Source organism: Schistocerca serialis, chromosome 2 (assembly GCF_023864345.2).
Source record: "Schistocerca serialis cubense isolate TAMUIC-IGC-003099 chromosome 2, iqSchSeri2.2, whole genome shotgun sequence".
NCBI classification, from domain to species: domain Eukaryota; kingdom Metazoa; phylum Arthropoda; class Insecta; order Orthoptera; family Acrididae; genus Schistocerca; species Schistocerca serialis.
This window is the reverse complement of record NC_064639.1, coordinates 55,304,200-55,331,717: the sequence shown is the minus strand read 5'-3', so window position 1 is coordinate 55,331,717 and position 27,518 is coordinate 55,304,200. Positions and strand designations below refer to the sequence as shown.

At 41.1% G+C, this 27,518-nt stretch overlaps 1 protein-coding gene across 1 annotated transcript in view; it reads left to right on the top strand.

Annotated features, from left to right (window-relative positions):
* The window catches only part of LOC126456756 (putative E3 ubiquitin-protein ligase UNKL), a 264,897-nt gene that overhangs the window by 183,728 nt on the left and 53,651 nt on the right, over positions 1-27,518 (top strand). Inside the window, exon 10 of the mRNA XM_050092503.1 lies at positions 17,474-17,587. Coding sequence (XP_049948460.1) covers positions 17,474-17,587 — 114 coding nt within the window. The remainder of the gene's footprint in view (positions 1-17,473; positions 17,588-27,518) is intronic.

Sequence of the window (27,518 nt, the reverse complement as noted above, 5' to 3'; positions counted from 1 at the left end):
ATTAGATAAAGAGACTGTAGCACTGTAGCTCAGCATAAAACGTGAAACATTAAACTCTGGACAGGACATATATAATAAATGTGGGTCAAGTTAAAAAGAGTAAGTGATCAGAAACTGGATACACATGTACCTAGAAAAATAGTTCATGATGAGAGGTGCCCTCCATGGTACACGAATCTGTATAGAAACTTCTAAACAAACAGAAACTACTCCATAATAGTGTCAGTGCCACCATAGTTAGTATCCAGATACTTATTGACAAGACAGGAACTAAAATTGAGCGTAACAAAGTAAAAGCAAAAAATCCGAAGTTAATTCTCTTACCACTGCCAAGATGAGTGAAATATATGTTATTGTCAGTGGCATTGAGAAACATCTGACATTGTTAAAATAGGACAAATCTCCAGGGCCCTATAGAATCCTTATCAATTTCTACACCAGTGGTTTTTAAACTTTTTTCCAATGGGGCCACTCTTCACGAGCAAAAGTATCAGCCACCCCCTCCATTTTATGAACAAAAATCCTCATTCTTTTAATATTTTCTTTGCCTTGTTATTTGTTTTACCAAATTCAGTTTAGAAGGATTTTGTGCAACAGAAACCAAAACTATACAAATTGTTGAATTGACAATATGGAACAAATTATCTATCTTATTCACATTTTCATTTATTCAAAACTGCGTAATGAACAGTATTTACAGTATGGCAAATGAGAATTACAAGAACGTTGTTGTTGTTGTGGTCTTCAGTATTGAGACTGATTTGATGCAGCTCTCCATGCTACTCTATCCTGTGCAAGCTTCTTCATCTCCCAGTACCTACAGCAGCCTACATCCTTCTGAATCTGCTTAGTGTATTCATCTCCTGGTCTCCCTCTACGATTTTTACCCTCCACGCTGCCCTCCAATACTAAATTGGTGATCCTTTGATGTCTCAGAACATGTCCTACCAACCGATACCTTCTTCTAGTCAAGTTGTGCCACAAACTCCTCTTCTCCCCAATTCTATTCAATACCTCCTCATTAGTTATGTGATCTACCCATCTAATCTTCAGCATTTTCCTGTAGCACCACATTTTCAAAGCTTACATTCTCTTCTTGTCTACACTATTTATCGTCCACGTTTCACTTCCATACATGGCTACACTCCATACAATACTTTCAGAAACGACTTCCTGACATTTAAATCTATACTCAATGTTAACAAATTTTTCTTCTTCAGAAACGCTTTCCTTGCCATTGCCAGTCTACATTTTATATCCTCTCTACTTCGACCATCATCAGTTACTTTGCTCCCCAAATAGCAAAACTCCTTTACTACTTTAAGTGTCTCATTTCCTAAACTAATTCCCTCAGCATCACCCGACTTAATTTGACTACATTCCATTGTCCTCGTTTTGCTTTTGTTGATGTTCATCTTATACCATCCTTTCAAGACACTGTCCATTCCATTCAACTGCTCTTCCAAGTCCTTTGCTGTCTCTAACAGAATAACAACGTCATTGGCGAACCTCAAAGTTTTTATTTCTTCTCCATGGATTTTAATACCTAGTCCGAACTTTTCCTTTGTTTCCTTCACTGCTTGCTCAATATACAGATCGAATAACATCGGGGATAGGCTACAACCCTGTCTCACTCCCTTCCCAACCACTGCTTCCCTTTCATGTCCCTCAACTCTTATAACTGCCATCTGGTTTCTGTACAAATTATAAATAGCCTTTCGCTCCCTGTATTTTACCCCTGCCACCTTCAGAATTGGAAAGAGAGTATTCGAGTCAACATTGTCAAAAGCTTTCTCTAAATCTACAAATGCTAGAAATGTAGGTTTGCCTTTCCTTAATCATTCTTCTAAGATACGTTGTAGGGTCAGTATTGCCTCACGTGTTCCAATATTTCTGCGGAATCCAAACTGATCTTCCCCGAGGTCGGCTTCTACCAGTTTTTCCATTCGTCTGTAAAGAATTTGTGTTAGTATTTTGCAGCTGTGACTTATTAAACTGATAGTTCGGTAACTTTCACATCTGTCAACACCTGCTTTCTTTGGGATTGGAATTATTATGTTCTTCTTGAAGTCTGAGGGTATTTTGCCTGTCTCGTACATCTTGCTCACCAGATGGTAGAGTTTTGTTAGGACTGGCTCTCCCAAGACTGTCAGTAGTTCTAACGGAATATTGTCTGCTCCCGGGGCCTTATTTCGACTTAGGTCTTTCAGTGCTCTGTCAAACTCTTCAAGCAGTATTGTATCTCCCATTTCATCTTCATCTACATCCTCTTCCATTTCCAACAAGAACATTAAAAATTTAAATTATGAAGTTCTGTGTGATGGATGAGCTTGCTTTTGAGAAGAAAGTTTCTCCAGACACGCTGTAAAAGCAGAAATAGCGTGCTTTTAGCTTCAAATGGTAGTTCGGTTTCATAGCTGCCAAAGCTGAAAAGTTTTCATTGCATTTTGCCTCAGCATTGGGAATTTCTTGCCAATACGGATCCGTATCTCCCACAGAGACACTTCAATTAAATTTACTCTTCAATGAAATAACACAAAGTGAGATCAGTAAATTGTTTTTGCTCTTCTATATGTGGATGTGGTGGTTCAGGAGCATTTTTGAATGGATTTTTAATCGAATTAAATTTATCAAAATTGTCACTGAAATACTTTTCAAAGTGAACCTTTAGTGTTGCAAGATGTTGATGAAGGCAGGCTTCTGTCTCCATTGTGTCCTCGTAACGGTGACACTAGGGTAGGGAACATACCTAGCATGCCACATCCCATTTGGTTTTCCCCCAGCTGTAAATAGTGTACGAACACCTTCCATTTTTCATTCCGAGATAGTACAGTTGCCCAATTACTGTGAAGTGTTTAGTATTAAGAATATTTCATTCCTCAAAAATGTCAATGAGGTAATCTATTTTAAATAGAAAATCTCTGTTTCTGAAACAGTCTTCTAAAGAGTGACTTTTCTCCTTTAACAAACAGAATACTTCATTGTTCGGTTGAAACTTTCTTTTTAGCACTCTTAATTGTTCCTATAACGATACACAGCACTTCACAAGGGGTGTGCTGTTCCCTTCAGCAACCAGAGCCTCCCAATGGTTTGTGCAGTGAGTCCATACTGCATCACAAGCTACAGCTTGTTTGGTTGCGATCCTCCGTGAACTCCAGACATTGAGTGAGCTCCATCTGTGCATACTCCAGTGCACTTATTACATAATATCCCATTTTGATTTTAAAAAATTGTCAAAAGGCTTTCAGCTGTTGTTGTTTTCGGTTTCGGCTCACAGTAAAGTAATTCGTCTTCAATGTTAAACTCATCAACAAAATGAACATAAGCAATCTTTATGAAAACCAGTCACTTCATCCACTTCAAGTGCAAAACTGTTATTACACAGTTTATTGTTAACTGCTTGAGTAAATTGTCAGAAATGTCTAAAAGTCATCTTCTGTGCACTGTGTTGTTAGGGATAGAAATACATTTCAGCTGTCGAGTAAATGAGTCGCTGAACTTTGGCTACACTATATCAATTGCTGCTAGTTTTTACAGCTGATAGTGTTTCTTGAATTCAGCAATCCTATATGAAATCCTATTCGAGGCTAAAAGGGCCTTAGAAGTCGCATTTGTCATTTTAGCAAAGTTCTTGTGGGTAGGCAGTAAAACATTTAGTTTCCTGACAAAAATTTCTTTTGGTTTTCCCATTAATTCAGGATGTTTGATTTCATGTCTCTTTAACTTGTTAGGTTTCGTGCTGTCCGCAGCTAAAATTTTTAAGCAAATTACACACTGTAGATGTTCTTCGCCATTAATTCTAGTTTCTGTGAAGCCTAGCAATAAATACTCCTCACCGTACCTTCTTGTTTTAACCTTTGTACACATGTCAAAAAAATTTTTGTATCACCACAGTTCCAAGAGTTCTGGAACCTGTACAGAAAATCGGAATGGAGATCAACATAAACATCATTTCTGCCCTTTTTATTGCTCATGAAAACCACACATTGTATGTTGTACCATCGTACAGCAAGATCTTCATAGGTGGTGTTCCAGATTGCTGTACACACTGGTACCTCTAATACCCAGTAGCACGTCTTCTTGCACTGATGCATGCCTGTATTCGTCGTGGCATACTATCCACAAGTTCATCAAGGCACTGTTGGTCCAGATTGTCCTGCTCCTCAATGGCGATTCGGCGTAGGTGCCTCAGAGTGGTTGGTGGGTCACGTTGTCCATAAACAGCCCTTTTCAATCTATCCCAGGCACATGTCGATAGGGTTTGTGTCGGGAGAACGTGCTGGCCACTCTAGTCGAGCAATGTCGTTATCTTGAAGGAAGTAATTCACAAGATGTGCACGATGGGGGTGCGAATTATTGTCCATGAAGACGAATTCCTCGCCAGTATGCTGCCGATATGGTTGCACTATCGGTCAGAGGATGGTGTTCACGTATCGTACTGTGATTATGGCTCCTTCCATGACCACCAGCGGTGTACGTCGGCCCCACATAATGCCACCCCAAAACAGCAGGGAACCTCCACCATGCTGCATTCGCTGAGCAGTCCATTCAGCATGTTGTTGGGCCCATCTGTTCCGCACTGCATGGTGTCCTGGTTGCAAAGATGGACCTCTCCATGGACGACGGGAGTGAAGTTGCGCATCATGCAGCCTATTGCACACAGTTTGAGTTGTAACATGACGTGCTGTGGCTGCACGAAAAGCATTATTCGACATGGTGGTGTAACTATGAGGGTTCCTCCGAGCCATAATCCGTAGGTAGCTGTCATCCATTGTAGTAGTAGCCCTTGGGCAACCTGAGAAAGGCGTGTCATCGACAGTTCCTATCTGTCTTTATCTCCTCCATGTTTGAACAACATCGCTTGGTTCACTCCAAGACGCATGCACACTTCCCTTGTTGAAGCCCTTACTGACTCAAAGTAACAATGTGGATGCGATCAAACCACAGTATTGACCTTCTAGGCACGGTTGAACTACAAACAACACGAGCCGTGTACCTCTTTCCTGGTGGAATGACGTTAACTGATCAGATGTCGGACCCCCTGCGTCGAATAGGCTCCGCTTATGCATGGTTGCTTACATCTTTGGGCAGGTGTAGTGGCATCTCTGAACAGTCACAGAGATTGTGTCTGTGATACAATATCCACTGTCAACATCTATCTTCAGGTGTTCCGGGAACTGAGCTGATGCAAAACTTTTTTTGATGTGTTTATTATCTCCCTCCCTTCTGGCAGCTAATGTCTCCGTGCCTGTCGCTAACCAGGAACCGCTTCATACTGCAGTCGAGTCTTCCTCGCAAAGTCTGAAAGTTTGTAATGGGGCATCAAGATAGATGTGCCGAAGCTCGTACTTTGCGTGATAGTTAAGTATACGGTCACACTGCAACCAACAGTGGGGGATCCACCAACAGCCGACATTGCCCCGGAGCGCTCGATTGTTTCAAACAGTGCTAAAAATATGACCACAGTTTCATTTTTGTTGGCAACATCTGATGTAACAGTGTTGTTATGAAAAAATCAGTCCAATTATTATTATTATTAATATTATTATTATTATTACTTTTTTAATTAAAAATATACTGCACCTCTCTTGCACGCCTTTAGGGCCTAGCCTCACACGCCGATCTGCCTCTCCCTGGGGGTCATGCATCTCACAGTTTGATAAATGATGTTCAGTACTGAGTTGGACCCTCTTTTGCCTGTAGTATACTGTAGAACCCTCAAACAAAAACTGTGTTGTGTGGGTGGAAGAAAGTGTATGACACACACACACACACACACACACACACACACACACACACACACACACACACACACACACACACGCGCGCGTAAAAGGAAAGATGACAGAAGTGATACACAAAGCTACTGTCCAATATCATTGGCCCCATTTGTTGTAGAATCATATACTATACTCTGTGGTCAAATGTATAACAACATATTCTAAGGTCAAACGTATTATAACATATCCCGAGGTCAAACATGGTAATGTATCTCAGAAAATGACCTCCTCCGTGCTAACCGGCATTGATTCCCGAAAATATCTGTCGTGTGAAAGCCAATTCATGCTTTTGTTTTATAACGTCCTGAAAGCCACGGATCGAGGCAATCAGGTAGATAGAGCACTTCTTGACTTCCACTTATTATAAAAAGTACAATTGTTTAGGATAATTGAGAATTTCTATGTAGATAGGACACAAGAAGTTATTTTGGATAGAGAGTCATTAACCTAGTAAAAGTAACTTCATTTGTGGTGCAGGGGAGTGTGTGTTTGTGTGAAGTGCATTTTCGTATCCATCAAAGGCCAAGGTCAATGACCTTTGGTATGAAAATTCTCAGTAAGCTGCAGTGTGGCATATCAATGTAAAAGGTCTATTCATTAGCTTTGCAATGGCACCATTTTCATTGCTGTAACTGAATTATAACCAGATTTACAGTCATTTATGTTCTGACATATACATGTAAATTTAGCACAAATTTCAAACTTCCCAGTCCTATAACTTTCTTCACAATTGTAATACACATCTGAAAATTGGTATTTTTTCATCTCTTATCTGGGTCATTGAATGCACCAAATTTGAAAAAAATCAAAGGGGGTCAGGTTGAGAGGTGGATTGAATTGACATCTTTGTTGTTCTTTTGACTTTATGAGCCAAGTTTTACAAGCTGATGATAAGAGCATAGTCTCTCTAAAATAATTGTTGAACTGTATGTAGGCCATAAATACGGTTGAATGCTGCCAATTATTTCCGTCCAAAGACTCTTGTCGTAGGAAGAAATAAGTCACATCTTACTGGAAAAAGACACTGTTACTTTCCTAAGCTGCTGAGGAGCTATTCCAGGAAAAAATAAAATCAAAGCATGTTCCACATGGAGCTCCACAGCTATCTGCAAAAATGTTCAAACTAAAATACTCAGTAGAGACCTAAAGCAACCCAACAGAAATTCTGCCAGCTGGGTTACATTTCCTGCAATAGAAGTGTGGATTTTTATTATCAGTATCTATTACATAGAGAGTGTGATAGTTTACTTGATGTGAATAATGTGCCTTATTTATTGATAGTTGAAGAACCTATATGTGCTGCATATCAAAACATAGTGTTGTTGAATTGTGGGGTTTCTCCTTCAGAAGTTGGTGAAATGTCTTTGCCCTTAACCTCTGAGCTCCCAAATTAGTCAAAATTTGTGATTTTTCATTTTGGGCAGCTGTCGCTAATATGTGAGACATTTTAAAACTGTGGCTTTAAGTATCTGAGGCAGGTAGTGAAATTTTGAGTTGAGTTGAATATTTTCTGAAAGGACTACATTTTTACTTGTAATTCACTTGGTACATTTGCATTATATGTTTTGAACAACTTTCTGATGCTCAGTTCTGAAGAAAGGTACAATTGCTGGTTCTCATTCCTAGAATAATGCCTCTCCCTGCCCTCTAGGTTTGAGATGAAACTCTTTTTTTGCTGCAAACTTCCCTTTCTTCTGGTCACTCACTCTTCGTTCTCTACATCCTTCACCACCCATAACCCAGTTGTATTTAGATGACTCTACCCAAATCCAAACAGTTTTGCAAAAAATTTAGCACCCGTGGTTTATAAATCTCTATTTACTGAAATGTGATACTTAACAGTCATCAATGTCTGGATATCAGCTCTCGGGTAATGTCTCTTTGGTGAAGAAACACAAATCATCAATGAAACTTGTAGATCTTCATTTTTGTTTAGAACTCCAAATACACATTCTCAATACACATTTAGTAAGAAATGTGCTGGTATATTGCAGCAATGGAAATTACCTGTGTGTTCGCATTGTGGTGTGGACATGGTCATGTCCGAATCTTTATTGGAGTGTCTACTATAGAAGGGGGAGGGGGAGTCATAAATCTGCATGTTGGCGTAGTACTATATTAAATTATAGGATGTCAACATTTATTAAAATTTTGGGGGTACATATTAATGTTTTTAGTGAGAATTATGACCCCAGTATTCGTTTTTAAAGCTTATTTTTATGTGCCTTGTCTCAGATTTAAGTTGATGGTTATGTCCATTTTCTTTTCCTCTTTCAGCTTCCTCTCAAATTATCACCTACGACAATTCCTTCATAATCAAAAAAGCTGTTCCCTTACTCACAATTCACAAATAAAATATAACTGTCGTTATAGAACTGATAAGTTTGAAAGTAAAGTGTGCTGTTTGTCATTATAACCAACTGAGCAAAGTAACGTATTAATGTTGGGACACAAGTCAGACACTATAGAAAACTCAGTATAATTTGAAACCACAACTAGTTCCAACAGCCATTTACACTTTTAGTGAATACTATTTGTTACAATCTGAGTTCACAGAATGGAAAATTACTTTGGAAACTATAGGAAAATACAACAAACTCAATTTGTTCCATCGGCCAACGTAATACTATTTGAAACAGTGCTCCTCAAATATGTACAGGTACGGGGGTTGCAGGACGAGGAAGGTGCACACTTTATATTGAAAGCTGATCGAAATCAATAGTGATCAAATTTAGCACAGAATCAGCAGACCTCATGAGTAATGTGGGGTTTATAATTTCCTAGCTCCAATAGGCATGGAGATAATAGGGGAAAACATACTTTTTGTAGCCCCTGACAACTGCCCAGCATGACAGGGCATATTGTGGAGGAATGGTAATGCTGTGCCTTACCGCGCTGCTGTGCAGTGCTTCCTACAAGTGAGGGGCACACAGTGGTTTCCCAGCCCCTTCCACATAGGCTGAACAGATAGTGGGGAAGGAACTGAGAGAGGGGAGGAGTAGATAGACAGTGAGAGGGAAGAGGAGGAGGAGATGTGCGAATTATATATGTCAGACGTGTCTCAGGGCAAAACTCTCTTCCAGCCTCTCTGTCGACTGCTGTTGCCCAACTATCTGCAATGTGCAGTGATAAGGGTAAAGAGGTGTGTACTCAGCTCCTAGTGTGGCAGCCCAGTGTGGCAGGTGGGTAGTGAGGGATTAGTAACGGCCTAATTCATCATCCATCAACAGTGAGGCGTATCAGTGGATACATTCAGTAGACTTTGACAAATGGTATCATACACTGTGTTGGTAGAGCTGTGCTGCTCACTCCACAGTGATCACGTGCCTCCTTCAGAGCTAAGTTGCAACCGAGGTAATAAATATTGAGTTGCTTACAATTATTACATATGCCAGTACAATCCTATACCTATGACATCACGTCCCTTATGTATAGGAGGCACAACCACAACTCCTCTGTGGCATCCGAACACACCACTATTTCAGCAGATATATTCAGTATGTAAAGCCACATGCTTTATTTTGTAACTTAACATCACTTGTGAGTAGGACAATGTCAAAAAGAAAATGGACTGCAGTTGGATCAGTGTGACCAAATACCAAGCAACATAATGACGTTCACAGACTGAAAAGTTCTCAGGAAAAATATTCGCGACTGGCTTCGATGCGTGCTACAGCTTCTATTAGTAGAGCCTGCGGTATGGTCTGACTGTGTGATGCCCATTTGCATTACAAGAAGCAACATTCGGCTGCATCCAGAACCTCAGACACCTTCCAGCAGCATGACGTTTGCTTACGATACGTGATACGACAACCAGCTGCGTGCAGAGCTGCCCAGGCTGCACGACGGTATGAAGCACGATTGCAACAAATCGTGAAGGACTCGGTCGTATGAACGTGCCATTCACGTAACACTTTAATGAAGGAAGGCTTCTATTATGATTCACATAAAAATTACTCGAAGGACAAATTCGTTAAAATTGGAGCACTACTTGCACTGTGTGTACATTGCGGGGCAAAGAGGTTTCTAGCAGAACCTCATGACCTATGATCTATGAATGGGAAAATAAAACTTGATCAGATGCTACAACTACCGACAGATCTTCTCACCTACATGTCGGGTACCGTATTAGAGTCAAAACGTTTACTGCTGCACAACATTAGAAAGTGTAACATTTGTTTCAGATGACATCTCTTGGTGCAACATCAGTTTATGAGCGCTTTAATTTTCTAACGACATTTACAGTGCAGGGGGAGGTTTACCACGAGGTGAGTTCTCTCTTCCCACCACGTGACCATCATTTAATATGCCCTCAGTTATACTTAACAGGCAGTGACAAACTAGAAACAAATAAGAGATGTGCACACATTCCAGGAACAAGCTGCCACATTGTGCCAAACATTGCAAAACATGTTCCATAACCTCATCAAACAGTTTATGACCACTCTGAAATGAATGTAGACAGGTGATTGCAAAGTTGTGATACACGTAGATCGACGGTCACCTGGCCAACACCAGTGGCACTTCAGTGGTAATTGCAACTGAAAGTACTGATCGCTGTCACACCCTGTGTCACATTTTGGGAACTTGTGGACCGTACAACATTGGCAGTGATCCTCAAATTATGTAAGCACTGTCCGTTTGTGAGAATTTCATTGTATCCAGAGGTGCCTCGGTATTACATGCAGCACACATCAGGGAAATGTTTCCACAGAAGAAAATTTGGTAAATGTGTGCTGGGACACAATTGACACTGGGAGCGGCGCATCAGGAATGGTGTACACTGTGCACACTCATAACACTGAAGCACAATGTGTGGTGCCGAGTTGGTCTCGGTGCCGCATCCCATAATACCAACAACGTGTAGACCGAGCAATCCTCTTGTACTGTGGGAGAAATATAAAGCGACAGTGAGTTAGGAGATACTCGTCTCTGTCTGCAGAGACAGTCTGCGTGTTTTCAACAAAATGCTTATTATACTAGGAGACAAATGTGTGGTCATGTGCAACAAAATATTACTCCACAATGTGACCATCAGCATTTGATACAGACAGAATACATACCTGCGATATGCATTATGAAATCGACAATTTGCACGCTTTTGTGGGAGCCGAGAGATCGCAGTTGAATTATGACCGGAAGCAGGCGTATGACATTACTATGGATTGCATAGCACATCAAAGGGGCGGCATTATTTTCCTCAATGTGCCCAGAGATAAAGGTAACACATTTCTACCAAATTTGAATCTGGCAGCCATACAGGCACAGAGAGGTTGTGTTCGCCACCACTTCGGCCATTACGATAATGTTGCTAGGAGGAGGAAAGATGGGCCATTCGACACTCAATTTACCACTTGACATCGTGAGACAAAAATATCCGTCACGAAATGTAAGAAAGACCAGTTGTCGTGGAGCATTACTGCAGATATGTAAAGTAATAGTTTGGAACAAGTGCTCAGTGGTACACAAGAATGTTATTGAGCCACTTTGTGTTAGGAGTAGACACAAAACAGTGGATGGTGCTGTGGGGCCCCTGTATGGAGACTTTCTGTTATAACTTCAAGTTAAACAAATGTATTTCAAGGAAGACGCAATACATGAAAGTCACAGATCGAGTAAACAGAGTAAGACGTGTGTACGCTTTAACAGTCAAATCATAACTGAGTCAAGAGCTTAGCGGCCGCTGGCTGGCTGGCCGCTTAGGTGACGCTGCTACTGCACGGCTGGCAGACAGTGCCACATGTAGAGGACGCGCGTAACTGTGTGGCAGCACTTTGAAAGATCGGCGAGTCATAACACTTTTCCCCCTTTGAAGTTTTTGCACAGGTCTTGATGGAGGTGGCCTGTAGATTGCTAACATCCATAGGTGTTGTTTGACTTGCAGTAAAGTCTCGAGGAGGAGGCTTGCCGTACGGACGGAAGTGTCCCCGATGATAACGGGTCGAGATGACAGGAGACGTGGGGGTCGAATCTGCTGGGGCCCCGTGCACCAGTCTGCCCGTTGCGGCAAATCCGGTTGTTATAACAGGAGACATGGGCGATGTGTCCGCGTCTGTAGGAGGAGGAGGAGGCGAGTAGAGTTGCTCCGACAGATGATGGTCATCTGGTTCCTGCATGGGCACATCTCCGGGTGGTGTCAGTTCTTGTGCTGGCACCAATATGATGGTGAGAGGACTGCGTTGTGAGTAATGAGAGATTCCAGTATCCCGAGCGACAGGTAGAGCCGAAGGTGGTGTAGCGGCATCCGGAACAGGTGTTGCCGGCACACGAGGCCGAAGCTGGTCCAAATGATGCACTGCAACACCCGTGTCCATCTGGATTTCATACAGGCGTTGGCCACGGTGTCATAAGATGGGGCCAGGACTCCATTTTGGCCGCCTGCCATATCCCCGTACTTGTACAGGTTCGTCGGCGGTGGCCCGGCCAAGCGAAGGCACCTGCGGCCGTGAGATGGAATGCTGCAGAAGATAAAGTAGCGTGTGGGGATGTCAGCATGTAAGAGCTCAGCCGGGCTGTGGTCGCCCATGGGGGTGAAACGGTAAGAAGCCAGAAATTGGAAAAGCGCATCATCAGGAGCAGCAGAAGAAGTCAGGAGTTTCCTCATCTGAGCCTTAAATGTGCGGACCAGTCATTCAGCCTCACCGTTTGACTGTGGATGGAACGGAGGGGCCGTGACATGCATGGATGCCGTGACGATCACAAAAATCCGCAAAATTGGAAGAGGCAAATTGCGGACCATTATGAGTAATAAGAGTAGAGGGAAGGCCTTCCAAAGAGAGATTGCGAGCTAGAGCATTGGTGGTTGCCGCGGTGGTAGGCGACATGCAACGGACAATGAAAGGAGAGTTAGAGTAGACGTCAATAACGAGTAGCCAATAAGTATCTAAGAAAGGTCCTGCGAAGTCAGCATTAATACGCTCCCAGGGCTTCTCAGGCGAAGGCCACGGTGACAAAGATGACTTCGGGGCGGCAACCTGTGATGCACAAGGGCCACAGGCAGTGACCATGTGTGCAATTTCAGAGTCGATGCCGGGCCAGTACACATGACGGCGCACCAGAGACTTTGTGTGAGAGACACCCCAGTGCCCTTGGTGAAGGAGGCGCAAGACCGAAGCACGCAAAGACGCAGGTACCACAACATACGGCGAAGCATTTTCAGTGGGAAGGAGGATAGACGATCTGGCCAACCCTTCTGAATACAGCGTAAAACCCGGGAGAGGGTAGGGTCAGAACCCATAGCAGCTGCCAGCCGGTCCCGGTGATGGGGAACCCGTCCACAACCCGCTGCTCGGCAACATCCAGGTGGAAACACAAAAGTTCGTCCCTACCGAATGCCAGATCAGGACCCATGGGACGGCGAGACAGTGCATCAGCATTTGCATGTTGAGCCGTCGGCCGGAAATGAATCTCCTAATTGAAACGAGACAAGTAAAGACCCCAACGCTGGAGGCGGTGTGCAGCCTTGTCGGGAAGTGACATTGATGGATGAAACAAGTGGTTTGTGATCCGTAACAAGATGAAATTTGGATCCATAGAGAAAAACACCAAACTTATGAAGAGCATAAAATATGGCCAAAGCTTCTTTTTGAATTTGAGAATACTTTTGTTTGGCATCCATGAGCGTTTTGGAGGCATAACCAATGGGTTGTTCAGAACTGTCAGAAAAACGGTGCGCAAGGACTGCACCAACCCTGTATTGAGAGGCATCCGTGGCAAGAACAAGATGCTGGCCTGGTTGATAAGTAGCCAGGCACGGGGCCTGTTTCAGCATAGTCTTCAATTTCTGGAAAGCCGCATCGCATGACGCGGACAAGTGAAAAGGCACGTTTTTATGCTACAGGCGATGCAACGGCTGAGCCACCGAAGCAGCAGATGGTAAAAACTTGTGATAGTATGCTATTTTCCCCAAGAAGGCCTGCAGTTCCTTAACAGATGTAGAGCGAGGAAGGGCATCAATCACAGTGACAGTTTGCTGAAGCGGACAAATACCATCCCGAAGAGAGTTGAAACCCCAAGTATGTGATAGATGCCTGAAAAAATTGTGATTTATGAAGATTACACTTAAGACCGACAGTCTGTAAGACATGAAAAAGTGTTTGGAGATGTTGAAGATGTTCGTCAGTGGTGGAGCCAGTGAGAACAATGACATCCAGGTAATTTATGCACCCAGGGACAGTGAGCAATAATTGTTCCAAGAATCGCTGAAAGAGAGCAGGGGCACGGGCAACCCCAAATGGCAATCGTTGGTATTGATAGAGGCCGAAAGGTGTGTTAAGGTCCAGAAACAGCCAGGAAGCAGTGTCGAGAGGAAGTTGATAAGCTTCTGACATGTCAAGTTTAGAAAAATACTGGCCTCCAGCAAGTTTAGTGAACAGTTCTTCAGGTTGAGGCATAGGGTAAGTATTGATGAGACATTGAGCATTTACAGTGGCTTTGAAATCGCCACAGAGACGAATATCACCATTTGGCTTAGCAACGACAATGACAGGGGAGGACCACTCACTGGAAGTGACAGGAAGCAAGACCCATGAAGCAGTGAGACGATCCAACTCCCGTTTGACCTGATCACGAAGAGCCACAGGAATGGGCCGAGCCCGAAAAAACTTAGGCCGAGCAGTGGGTTTGAGTGTGATATGAGCTTCAAAGTCGTTTGCACGGCCTAACCCAGGAGAAAAAAGGGACGAAAATGTCGTCGACAAGGAATCCAATTGAGCATAAGGAATAGCATCAGAGACGATATTGACAGAGTCATATATGGAGAACCCAAAAACACGAAAGGCATCGAAACCAAAAAGATTCTCCGCATTACTATGGTCGACCACAAATATGGGAACAGTGCGAACGACAAATTTGTAAGATACCTCACCATCAAATTGTCCCAAGAGAGAAATCTTCTGTTTATTGTAAGTCCCTAATTGCGTAGTGACAGGTGACAGGATTGGAGAACCCAACTGAAGATAGTCTGAGAATTGATGATAGCAGCAGCAGAACCAGTATCCACCTGCATGCGAACATCTCGACCCTGAAAGGGAAGAAGTAAAATTGACAGACAACACAGAATCAGAATCAGCATCATGTCCATGAACATCATGTATGCGGTCGAATTTGCAAACAGATGACACATGACCCTTTTTTTTTTTTTTTGCATTTGTGACACACGGCCCAACGCTGTGGACAATCTTCTCGTGAATGTTTCGTAAAACGCCGCGGACATGCAGGAAGTTGCCGTGGGTTTTGCTGCAGTTTCTTAGAGGTTTGTTTACGGTTAGGCCGAGGCTGCACTTGGGAGCATACTGCGGCCATGTCGGCCGGCGGGGACACGCTTCGTCAACATCGCACAGAGGTTGTATTTCCCCAATGTCGCCCCATGCCTCTATTTGCGCTCCAGCGGCGCGAGAAATTTCAAAAGCTGAGCGATGGATAGGACTTCATCTAGAGTCGGATTTACCAACTGAAGGGCACATTGCTTAACTTCTTTGTCGGGTGCCGATCGGATAATAGCATCCCGTACCATGGAATCAGCGTAGGATTCTTTGTGAACTTCAGTAACAAATTGACACTTTCTACTGAGGCCGTGAAGTTCAGAAGCCCAAGCGCGATAGGATTTATTCGGTTGTTTTTGACAACGCTAAAAGGCAACACGAGAGGCTACCACATGCGTTTGCTTTTGAAAATAGACAGACAGGAGTAAGTACATTTCAGCAAAGGACAAAGACGCAGGATCTTTCAAAGGAGCCAATTGCAGCAACAACCAATTCATTTGAGGAGAAATCCATGAAAGGAACAGAGACTTACATGTTTGTTCATCCGCGACATGAAGTGCCAAGAAGTGCTGTCGAAGACGTTTTTCATAATCAGACCAGTCTTCCGACGTCTCATTGTAAGGAGGAAAAGGTGGTAGAGACAACGATGAGAGACGCCCCACATTTGATGCCGCAACGAAATCACGAATCGCATTTGTGAGAAGCGTTTGCTGTTCTATCAGACCTTGCAGTAGTTGCTCTAAAGTAGACATGGAAACGTGCGTCAACGATGGAAAGGAAAAATCTCTACCTCGTTGTTATAACTTCAAGTTGAACAAATATACTTCAAGGAAGAACGCAATACATGAAAGTCACAGATAAAGTAAGCAGAGTAAGACGTGTGTACACTTTAACAGTCAAATCATAACTGAGTGCGGGTTTAGTGGCTGCTGGCTGCTTAGGTGGCGCTGCTGCTGCATGGCTGGCAGACAGCGCCACATGTAGAGGATGCGCGTAACTGTGCGGCGGCACTTTGAAAGATCGGCGAGTCACAACACTTTCAGATGTTGCCAGTCATAAGCAGATCTAGACACATGTGTAAGAAATTCATATTTATGGAGCCAGATGCACAAATTATTGTTGAAACTAAACACAGGATTATGTTTAGTGATTGACTGTGCACAAGTGTTCTCAGAATATTTATTAGCTACTGGAGAAGAACGACTACCTGTTGACACAGCTGGCAGTATAAACCTTTCATCAAAATTTTGCACTGTGGTATCTTGCATTGAGGAGCTCATGAATTGTGCATGGCTACATATTGCAGATGACTGTCGCAATATGGTATGTTTCACAAAACCGGCCAGTCTTTTGCCTAGAAATGGTTCTGTCAGTAATACAGTACTACATCTGTTACTGGGAGAGATTACTAAAATTGCATGTAGTGATGCAGCAGTTGATGCTTCGGAGTTTCTGAATTCTCTCAATCTTGCTGGTCTGCCGCAACTGATAACATGATTTAGAAGCCTCAGTGCTCCACAGGTTTACTATGTAAAATGACTGTGTGTTAGGCGAACATTGGCCAGTGTGTTTAAGACCGCGGTCTTAGCAGGTTAACTAGTAAGGGTGAGAGACAATCTGTTTTCATATCCCGAATACTCCTCATTCCAACATACCTCCACTTCACATTTTGCAGACTTAAATTTGTGGTACGATTATCATTTGCAGTTATGATGAATAAGGCACAGGAGCAGACGATTCATTACTGTTGAATTACTGTTTTATCACAGTGTTTCTCGTGCAGTTTGTTTGCATTTGTCCAGGAAGTGTATCGAAGAATTCTGTAAAATTAGCAAAGCTTACTATAAATAAATAAACAAGTGCAATCTTTTTTACTGCCCACATTAGTGATGATCTTTCTACTTTCTACGTGTACCCTATTTCTGTGCCGATCAAATATTTTATTAATTCCTGATATGTGCACTACAGTCTACATTCAACTGGCTATGGCACAGAAAAAGTAATATGATGAGCTAACTAAACACGGATTGGAATAAGTTACTTCTGCAGGTGGCCTGCAAACACACATTGTGTGAAGATGAGGTGGACAGAAATTGTCTGCGATTGGCAAATGCATATCTGTTTGAAGTTGCGGGTATTTAGTTAGTCAGGAATAAAAAGGAATTCTCTCTCTCTCTCTCTCTCTCTCTCTCTCTCTCTCTCTCTCTCTCTCTCTTTCTCTGTTTCAGTCCCATCTTTCCCCCTCTCCCCCCCCCCCCCCCCTTCCTCCCTCTTTTCATCCAAAATACCTGTTATATGTAGAAGATTGTGGTATTATGTAGTGTGGTGTATGTATAGAAATAATAAGTGTTACTGTTGGTAATTAAGACTTTCTTGTACAGTATTTTGAAGCCAATAATGCTGACATGTAAATAAATTATTTCTCCTCAGGTAATGCATTGGAGGATTTGACACTGGATGAACCATTTAGTTTAACAGCTTCCCTAGACAAAGACTTAGAAGCAGAATCTCCACTGTCTATATCTGCAGGATTAGCAAGTTCTGGTAAGTATGTATTATATATTCTTTAATTTGATGAAAAGTTTCCCTGCACATTTTTGAGTATACACTCATTTAGAGCTTCATAAATGCCTGTATGGGCTTGTTGAAGTAAGTGATACATTTCTCTCTCTCTCTCTCTCTCTCTCTCTCTCTCTTTCTGTATTTGTGTTTGTGTGTGTGTGTGTGTGTGTGTGTGTGTGTGTGTGTGAGAAAATAATGGCCTATTTTGGATGTCATTATTACACACTCTGAGTTAGTAAAGGAGGAAACACCGTCAACTATTATATTTAGTTCCAGTAGACTAGTAAATCAGTTTGAAGAGTGTACATCAGACATCTGCATGTTGCTAAGTTAAGTTGGTCACTACTTCCTACTCTTTATCAGATGAAGGACCATCTACCTGAAAATGTAGAACAGCGCTGTGTTACTTACTTTATATCTTTTGCAGTCATCCCAAAGTCTATGTAAATGTTTGGTTACAATATGTTGTGGAAGTCCTTAGTGTCTTCGATATGTTTTCCACTTTTTATGTGTGTGAAAGGTTTGTCAGACACAATAACCAACTGCACCTACCCTCTACTGAGCCACTTGCAGTGGCCAAATGCATCATAGAAAGCTAGGAGAATATTGCATTCTGGTAGCCAGAGGAGGGCTGCAGACACATGTAGTGTGGTAGCAACAAATAATTTTGTGATATTGTACTTATTCTCTTTTTTGAATATGTGTGTTGTAAGATAGTAAAGGATGTAAAGCATGCACACAGTTCAATGGAAATATTAGAAAATTTTTGGCAAGCACAGAGATAATTAATACATACTCAGGCGTTGTTATAAAAAGCAACTAAATAAAATCAGTATGAGTGTAAGGACAACTTTATGAGTAGTATTCAGTAGATCTGCAAGTAAACCCTATCAACCATTTGCCAGAATGACATTAAACAATTTGCATTGCTTATTATTTGCTGCTGCTGTTGTTGTGACCATCGGTCCAAAGATTGGTTTAATGCAGCTCACTGAGCCAATCTATGCTGTGCAAGTCTCTTCATCTTTGCTTCATTACTGGAAACTACATCCACTTGTGCCTGGTTACTGTAGTGAAGTCAGGGTGTATATGCCCCGGGAAATCTGGGGAAAAATCCAGGAATTTTTTCATCCAGTAGAAAACCGGGAAAAACCCGGGAATTATTCGGAATTTCGGGAATTTTTCGTGGTTTTAATTGTCAGTTAAATTTTGTAATTTTGACTGGTACGAACTGATACTCTAACAGAAAATAGTACTATATCCCGCTACTGCAGTATAATACTTCAGCAATAAATCATAAACGAGAGAAATACCAAAATATAACTTTAGTTGCAAAGGAAATGGGCCGTTTACAGTAACAAAACACAGTACACATACAGGTGTCTGCCAACAGCAAAATGCGTCGAAGGCCCTAGGATGTAGACTATGCAATACTTCATAACAACAAACTGCTTCTGATGAGTGTGACTTAACAAGTGTTTACATTAGGTTGGTTTGAGCAGTTGCCAGTGGGCTCACGCTCATGCGCAGTTCTATCACACAAGAGCAGTACCTTTCCCGCTTCTTTGGCTGCTTGAAGCCAGATACTAACTGGAAAATTTTTTTCTGGCACGCCCCAGGTGCCAGATTCGCACATGCGCAAAGAAGTTCAGGTTGTACTGGGGAGGTGGGTAGTCTCCACGTGACCTGTCTTTATGTTTAGTGATTTTGCTATTTCCTCTTAGGGTACAGCTCCCACGTCAAATGAAAGCAAAACAGATTTCTGTGGCCGGGAGTTATCATGTGAAGTAAAATACATTCACATAATTACAGAAGACTGAAATATATTACTAGTTTCAGTTTTGTGATTTTATTTCATTTCCACATTTTTGGCAGTCGGGCAATAATTGCCTTGCAGAACAGTGAAGTTATTTTTGTCAGTTTTGTTTCATTCCACAGTATAGGCTAGTTTGCTGAATTCCAAGTGCACATTTTCATCTTCTGGCACGTATGACATTTTGCCATAAGAAAGAACCAAACTAGAGATAGTACAGTACTGGTACTCGGAGAAAATATACATCCTGAAAACCACTCTGGAAAGCATAATATTAGGTTGGGGCCTACTTCTTTGTGAATCTGGACATACAAATGTGCACTTCAGGCTGAATTATACATTTCAGTACGGTTTACGAACTTTTGAGTTCTCGTAGCATCCTCTGATGCCCTGTTTCTTTTATGACATAGCGTAAGATATATTAATGCTTTATACGTACGAACGTGCGGGCTTCCTTCGCTATCGTAGCTGCACAATTGCAGTAACACCTGTTTTCTTGCACTCTGGCAACTGTCGAAATGAATCTATTTCTAGCAGGTCTCGAGAAAATACTGCGAACGGTGGTTCGAAAAGCATTACTTCCAAAGTAAATTCCCTTTTGCGCAAGACGAATTACGTTACATGTGAGATGTGTGATGAATATCTTAAATCACAGAGCGTTTGACTCTCGTTTACAACTTAATATTTTGAGGACTGGCCACATAGAAGAATTTTGAGACCAGAAATTTATGTCATTATTTTAAATTTTACTGGCACATTTGTGTGATGTTTGATGTTTGTTAAAGTGTAACACATGCAAAAAAGACCAATATTACTTGTAAAAGCGTAGCTTTTCTTGTAGCTACACTATGTATATTACTCTAACCCGTCAACTTTTCCTATACGTTCGCACCACTTAACGGTGATGTCGCTTTTGGCCGACCACAACACGTGTCATATGCTCCGAATACCTACCTGTCACCAGCCGGCGAGATCACACGATACAAACCAGGATCGGCTTACAAAAGGGTACGGCGATCTCGATTTCCGCACTTCTGAAGCTGAGGTGCCGTCTTCGGTGGAATTCGGACTTACATTTTCGTAATTACAAAAATACATAGCTTACGCATTGCTGCATATCGGCAGAGATCTCTTTTTTGCCAGATTTCGTTTTCTAAAGTGGCAGTGGGAAGTTCTACACCGATGACGTATAAAAAGTTAACTATTCAAAGGATTGATAAGTTTTACAGTTCCGTGGGAAAGTATACTGTCACTTAACAAGGAAAAAGAGTATTTTTTAACTGGGAGAAGTCCGGGAAATTTTTTTCCTCGTCCACGTATACACTCTGTGAAGCTTCTGTCTCTCTCTACAGTTATTGCAGTGCACAGTTCCCTAAATTACCAAATTGACTATTCCTCAATATCTCACTGTATATCTTATCAGCTGGTCCATTCTGTCAGGCTGTAAACTTCCTAGCTTTAAATTCATATATTTTATATATATATATATATATATATATATATATATATATATATATATATATATATATACCCCCCTCTTTCTCCCCCCCCCCCCCCCACCCCCCTTCATCTTCTTCTTCTTCTTCTGCCATCATTGGTTATTTTGTTACCCAAATAGCAAACTTATCTCTCATTTCCCGTTCTAATTGTTCTGCATCAGCTGCTTTAATTTCATTTCTCTCAATTACCCTCATTTTATTTTTAGTGACGTTCGCCTCACAATAGGGTCGCCAAATCCGAGAATCAAAATCAAGGACGCGGTCGTATGGCGAACGCCGTAGGCAGAGGAATTGTTGTCAGTTGAGAAAATTGACTAACTTTTTAACCAAAATTACTAAAACATACACAATCGTGTCGCTAAAGTCCAGACTACGTTATACCGAGCTCTGTACCGGTCGCATTTCTGTGACTGTTGAATGGGAGAGAGAAACTTGCTCCGATTCTGTGTGAGTGTATAAAAATGGATGCTACTCGAATTTTTCACGTATATTAATCTCAAATAAACCGTGGAATGAGAAATATAAAGACGAGGCAGGCAGCAGAAATAAAAGCAGCATTGTACTGCTTGGGGTGTCACGAGGCTGGAAAGGAGAGGAACTCGAGTTAATAACAGAGATATTTTAAACACTCACTACTTTCGTGGACTTTGGTCTCTCGGTCCAAGACGTTTGTCTTCTAGCATAAAATCGTGGATTGTCTGCAAACTGCACGGTGTATGGAAAACCGATCTCATAACACCTTTTGATTCTGTATCTATTCTGTTCCCAATATATTCCGTTTTTGTCTAACAGAAATGAAATGTCATCTGCAAAGTTTGCTTTTTTATTTCTGTATTATCATCATCATCATCATCTTTTCTCACTGTCCTCATTTGATCTGTCCTCATTACATTATCTGAATCATTTCAGTTTTGACATTCTTATGCTTTTGCACAGTGTTCGCTTCACCTGTGTTTCTTGACAGATTTTGTCACTTCGAATCTTAACTTCTCTCGTATTTCGAGCACCAACCTCAGGCGCTCTTATTTCGGCAGCTCGGAGTATGCTGATGTTTCTCCCATTTGTGGCACGGATTTTAAGGGTGTATGTAGTTAATTGTAAATAAAAGATTTTTTGGCTCTCAAGAACCGGAGGTCATCTGTAAGTCCTAACTTGGTGGTAAAAGTGAGTTCCCTTTTTAATTCCGTCTGTAATTTCTGTAAAACATTTGGTGCCACGAGTTGTGAGAGTTTCTATTTTTTCTTCTCGAGCTCAAATTCGCTGACTGTCGGTATTCTTTACGGCTTGCTCGATGCCCGGAGGTTTGCAGTAGACTGCGGTCCTCTCTCATTTCTCACGTCCGGCCTTTCCCTCGTGTCCTCCAACTCTTACTGCCGAGGTCCGGTCTCTGTACGAGTTGTAGATAATCTTTCTCTCCTTGTATTTTATCCCGAACAAATTAAGAATTTCAAAGTGTATATTCCAGTCGATAGAGTCAAAAGCACTTCTAAATTTACAAATACTATAAATGCGGGTTTGCATTTTTCTGACCTATCTCCGAAGATGATTTGTAGGACCGGTTATCGTCTTGCGAGTTCCTACGTATTTCTCGAACCTCGACTGGTGTACCACCAGGTCGGCATCTACCGGTCGTTTGTTCCTTCTGTACGTACTTTGTACTAGGGTTTTACACTTGTGATTTATTAAACTAACGGTTCGTCAATACTTGTACCACAAATGGTACGGCACAGCAATGAGTCGTCCTTTTTTTGGAGTACTATAAATAGTTACTCTTGGCATATGTTCAATTACACCTACCTGTGTTTCATAGCATCGACAGATGTTGTTTCCCTGTTGTTCGGGTGTCAGTCACAGTTCTTTAAGAGACCACTGTATAATGAAGGTAGGCTCTGTGGAGAACACATCGATTGGCTGTGTGGCGCATTCTGTATGAACTACATAATATATAACACTCGAAGGAAAGCAGTTATGGTCTCTAATAAAAAACTTCAAATTTTCCTGGGAGTAACATGAAATAAAATAAAAGTTAAAATATTTACATTGCTGTCAGACTTATTTCCTCATTTAACAGTAAACATAGGAAATAAAATAAAAAATTCCAGATTCACTCCTTATGAGTCGGTGAGTCAATTGTTTCATTATTCTTTAAAACATACATGTAACATCAGATTGGTAAAACTAATTTTTATTTTTACAAGACACAAGGAGGCACATGCTATATGTTGCAACTATTAGAATTGATTTAATTTAAATGTTTTTATCTTTTGTACTATTTTTCTCTTTATGTAATCATCATGACAGGTATGTTGTTCCTCTTATTTACTGAATAGTTCATAGTGGGTGCCAAATGTCAGCACAATGGATGGTTGGTGTGACTTGGCATTCCATTATGTGTGTCTCTGTGTCACTTTAAACAGATTTTAATTATAAATACAATAAAACAAATTACTGAATTGCTGTTATTAACAACGTACATGCATCTACACTAACATACCGTGGAGAAAATCCTGTAAGTTCAGTGTTATAACCATTGTACTTGTACAGTATTATGGTAATGGCTGTCATCTGTGTACCTAAAGTAGTATACAATTTTGTCCACCAGTGAGGAATTTTCATAAAAGAATCTGTTTTCTAAATAATTGATAAATACGTCAGCGAGCATTCCTGATCTTGAGCTCCCCTGCTTAGATCATCTTGTTGGGAATAAAATTTAAAGTAGTTAAATTTTAAAATTATCATAAGTAGCAGTGATTTCATCTACTTCCCTCATAGAAAGCTTCTTTTGTTCCATTAAATTACACTGAATTACCTGCACAGTTTTGTCAATAGGTATGTTTGTGTATAAGTTGACAAATCAAGAAAACAAATTTCATTTCATCAGTTATTGGTGTATTTTTAATTTTATTGATAACTTCGAAACTGTTTTTAATGGAAAATTGGTTATAGAATTTATAATGAGTTTTAAGAAACCACAAGCATTTTCCAGCTACTGTATAGAATGGACTGCTCCTACCATCTGTTAAATGTGGAAATAAGTCAGACAGCAATGTAAATAATTTTGCTTGTATTTTGGTTTATGTTTATCGCAGGCAAATTTGAAGTTTTTTACTAGAGACCATAACTGCTTTCCTTTGAGTGTTATATATTACGTAGTTGCTATAGAGGATGCAACTCAGCCAAATCGATGTGTTCTCCACAAATCCTACCTTAATTATACAGTAGTCTTGAAAGAACTGTGATAGACACCCGAACAACAGGGAACTGACATGCATTGATACTATGAAATAGTGGTATGTAATCTAGTGTATAAGCCGTATAGGTTATGCCATGTGTTGTAACTTTTTATAGTATTGCCTGACAATATACTTCCTGAATTTTTTGACATTGATAATGGTTAGGCACTGCGGAAATCTAGATGTGGCAAATAAAACCTGCAAACGAGGACAACTAATTGCTGTGCTCTATCATTTGTAAACCATATCACAGTCGCTGAGTGTACCCGTGTTCCTAATGAAAGGTAACCTGATGAATGCTTATACTCCTTGGCAGTTACCTCTTATGGAGTAGAAATTACTATGTGCTTCTCGAAGTCCCAGAGTGTATTATATGCCTTGCATACTAGGTGGAACACTTTTGTCATGTTTGGTTCTGTCAAGAATCGTAAATATTTTGTAGGAATTTCGTGCGAAGGTACTTTGTTTCGAGCTACATATTTCAGTGCCCTGTCACTCTCTTCTCAGACAACACACTCCCGGACCCGAGCTTGTCTTTCCTTTTTATAATAATGCCTTCAAGTTTATTTCATTTTTTAGTCCTTCTATCCCTTCCATCTGAGCTATTGATATTTGTATGGCTGCCTCACTTTTCTTTTTAATTTTCCTAAAGTTGCAGCCAACTGACCTGTAGCCATGCATACTTTTGCAACTTTAAATTTCTTCTATGGCCGCTGCTCATGCTTTGGGTGTTACACTACTTTTTATTATTTTTCTTTTTTAAATAAAAATATTAAAAAAAATGTTGGTGTTCCCATTTGCCTTGCTTCATTTGCTGCATTACATTCTCTTTTTGTCAGTGAAACTTAGCATACTTTGTAATATCCAAGACCTCATATTTTTGCCTTATTGTTCATCTGCTGCCTTCTCTCAAAACTGCCCATTTGTCTTTTGCTTGTTTCGGTAGTCATTTTGTAGTGCTCCCTTTGAAACTCTTAACAACCTCTGGTTCTTTCAACTTAGCTGGGTCCCGTCTCCTTAGTTTCCTACCTTCTACAATTTTAACTACAAAATCTATTTTATGCTATGCTTATGTAAACTGTTTAGTAGCTATACTCCTTAACCAATAGCCCACAAATACTTCTTGACGTATGGCTGTGTCAGATGTGCTAAGTGTCAACATTTCCATGAGACTCCTACTATAGTACTTTTAGGCTATTGATAACGAGTGGTCAGTCGTTATATAAACATTAAACTACCACTTTCAATTATGTAAGCCCATCCACCATGGCAAGGTCATATCACATCAGATGGGAAAAATCGGTTTTTAGTTCTCCTGTGGCCAAAAATCGGATAAAAAGCAATCAGTTTTTAATTGTCCAGAGGCCCAAAACCGCATAAAAAGCATCAATCACATCGGTTTTTGTTGTTCTGAGGGCGAAAACCACATAAAAAGCATCAGTCAACATCAAATTGGTTTATTAATTTCCGTGTGACTGGCGCAAAACATATTCAGTATGCTGTCCACTGTTTTCTGCGAGAAGTTGTAATCGAGAAACAGCATGTTCCACAACAGATCGAAGTGTTTCCAGGATCACGTTCGGAATGTGTGCCTTCAGTGCAGCTAAGTTTGCAATTGGAACACTGAACACAACATCTTTCAGATAGCCCCACAAGCAGAAGTCACACGGATTAAGATCAAGTGATCGGGATGGCCAGGTTGTAGGGAAATGGTGGCTGATAATTCTAGCATTTCCGAAATGGCATTTCACCAGCTGCTTAACTGGATTTGCAATGTGTAGAGGTGTGCCATCTTGAATAAAAATGATCCCATCCACACATCCACTCTGTTGGAGAGCTGGAATGATGTGGTTGCGCAAAAGACACTCATAGCGCTTGCCAGTGATGGTACAGGTAACGGGACTGGAAGCACCTGTCTCTTCAAAAAAAATAGGGCCCTATGATAAACACACAGCGACCTTTTCAGGATAAAGTTGTACTGGTTGATTTGTGTGTGGATTTTCCATTGCCCATTATTTGACAGTTCTGTGTTTTGACATATCCTGTTAGATGGAAGTGCGCTTCGTCTGTCCACAATATCTTCCACAGTCAATCATTGTCCACTTCCATATGAGCAAGAAATTCTAAAGCAAAGGTCTCTCTTGCTGGCAGGTCAACAGGAAGCAACTCGTGTACATGGGTAATTTTGAATAGATGGCAAAGAGGGATGTTTCATAGCTTTTACAAACCTTGCTCACGGGTATGTCCAGTGTTCAGGCAATTTTCCGTGCACTACACGTTTGCGCACCACCACTCGTCTCCTCTTGCATTGCTGTGACCACTACTTCCACTGATGTCGAATCAGTTCGTTTCCTCCCTCTTCCAGGTAGCACACCAAAACAACCCATCTTTTTGAATTTCCAAATCATTTTCTCCAGACCCACAGCAGTCATTGGACCAACGCCTTTTTTCAAACCCTTCAGTGTCTGGAACTTCTGCAGAGCGACGTGTGCATGGTCATCATTTTTGTAATATAGCTTTACAAACAGAGCACGATCATGCATTAAGACAGTCATGGCGAACATCGCAGACACAAAAGGAGGAAAAGCCGTGTACCCGGCGTGTTTATACCAACTTCGATGGGTCATGTGCATAATAGGTATTTTCAATTATATATATTCTGACACATACAGCGCCATCTATTGATTAATTTTCACACTATTTTTTTCCTTCTGCCATACGTTTTCCCCCTTCTCCAATAATATTCCATTGCAATTTGACGTCGTTCTGACCAGTGTTGTTTGTTGTTTTTACAGCGTTTTGAATGATTCACTTTAATTATAATCGCCCTGTAGAGTGCTCACTAGGGTGGCCTTCAGCTATATGCAATTTTCTCAAAGTTAGAACATTGCCTCCCCCACCTACTGCTTTTGTTCCAGTTGACAAAAAAATAATCTGTGAAAAATTTCATCTCAATCCAAGAAACCCTAAGCAACACTCAATCACCTTGATGTTGTACCATAGCACCCACAACATGTGTTTCCATAAAAACATGTTGCATTCTTCCTTATCTCTGCATTACACTTCTCTTTTGTGCGAGTAATGTATGTGACACATTCAAGTAAACCCAGTAATTATTTAAAATAATTTTGACTCCCGTTTCTGAACAGTTCTTCCAAGGAATTAAAAACTACATGAAAAATTCAAGGAATACTACTTTATTTTCAACAAGGCACATATTTTCAATTTGAGAAACCATTTTAGTTACAATTATTGCCTCAGTACACTCATTTGTGTAGAACCAAAAGGTAATTTCATCGAAATTGTTTCCCAGTTTCATCTTTCATGAGGATGTTGTTGTACTCCTTTATGTGCATCATGGCAACAGC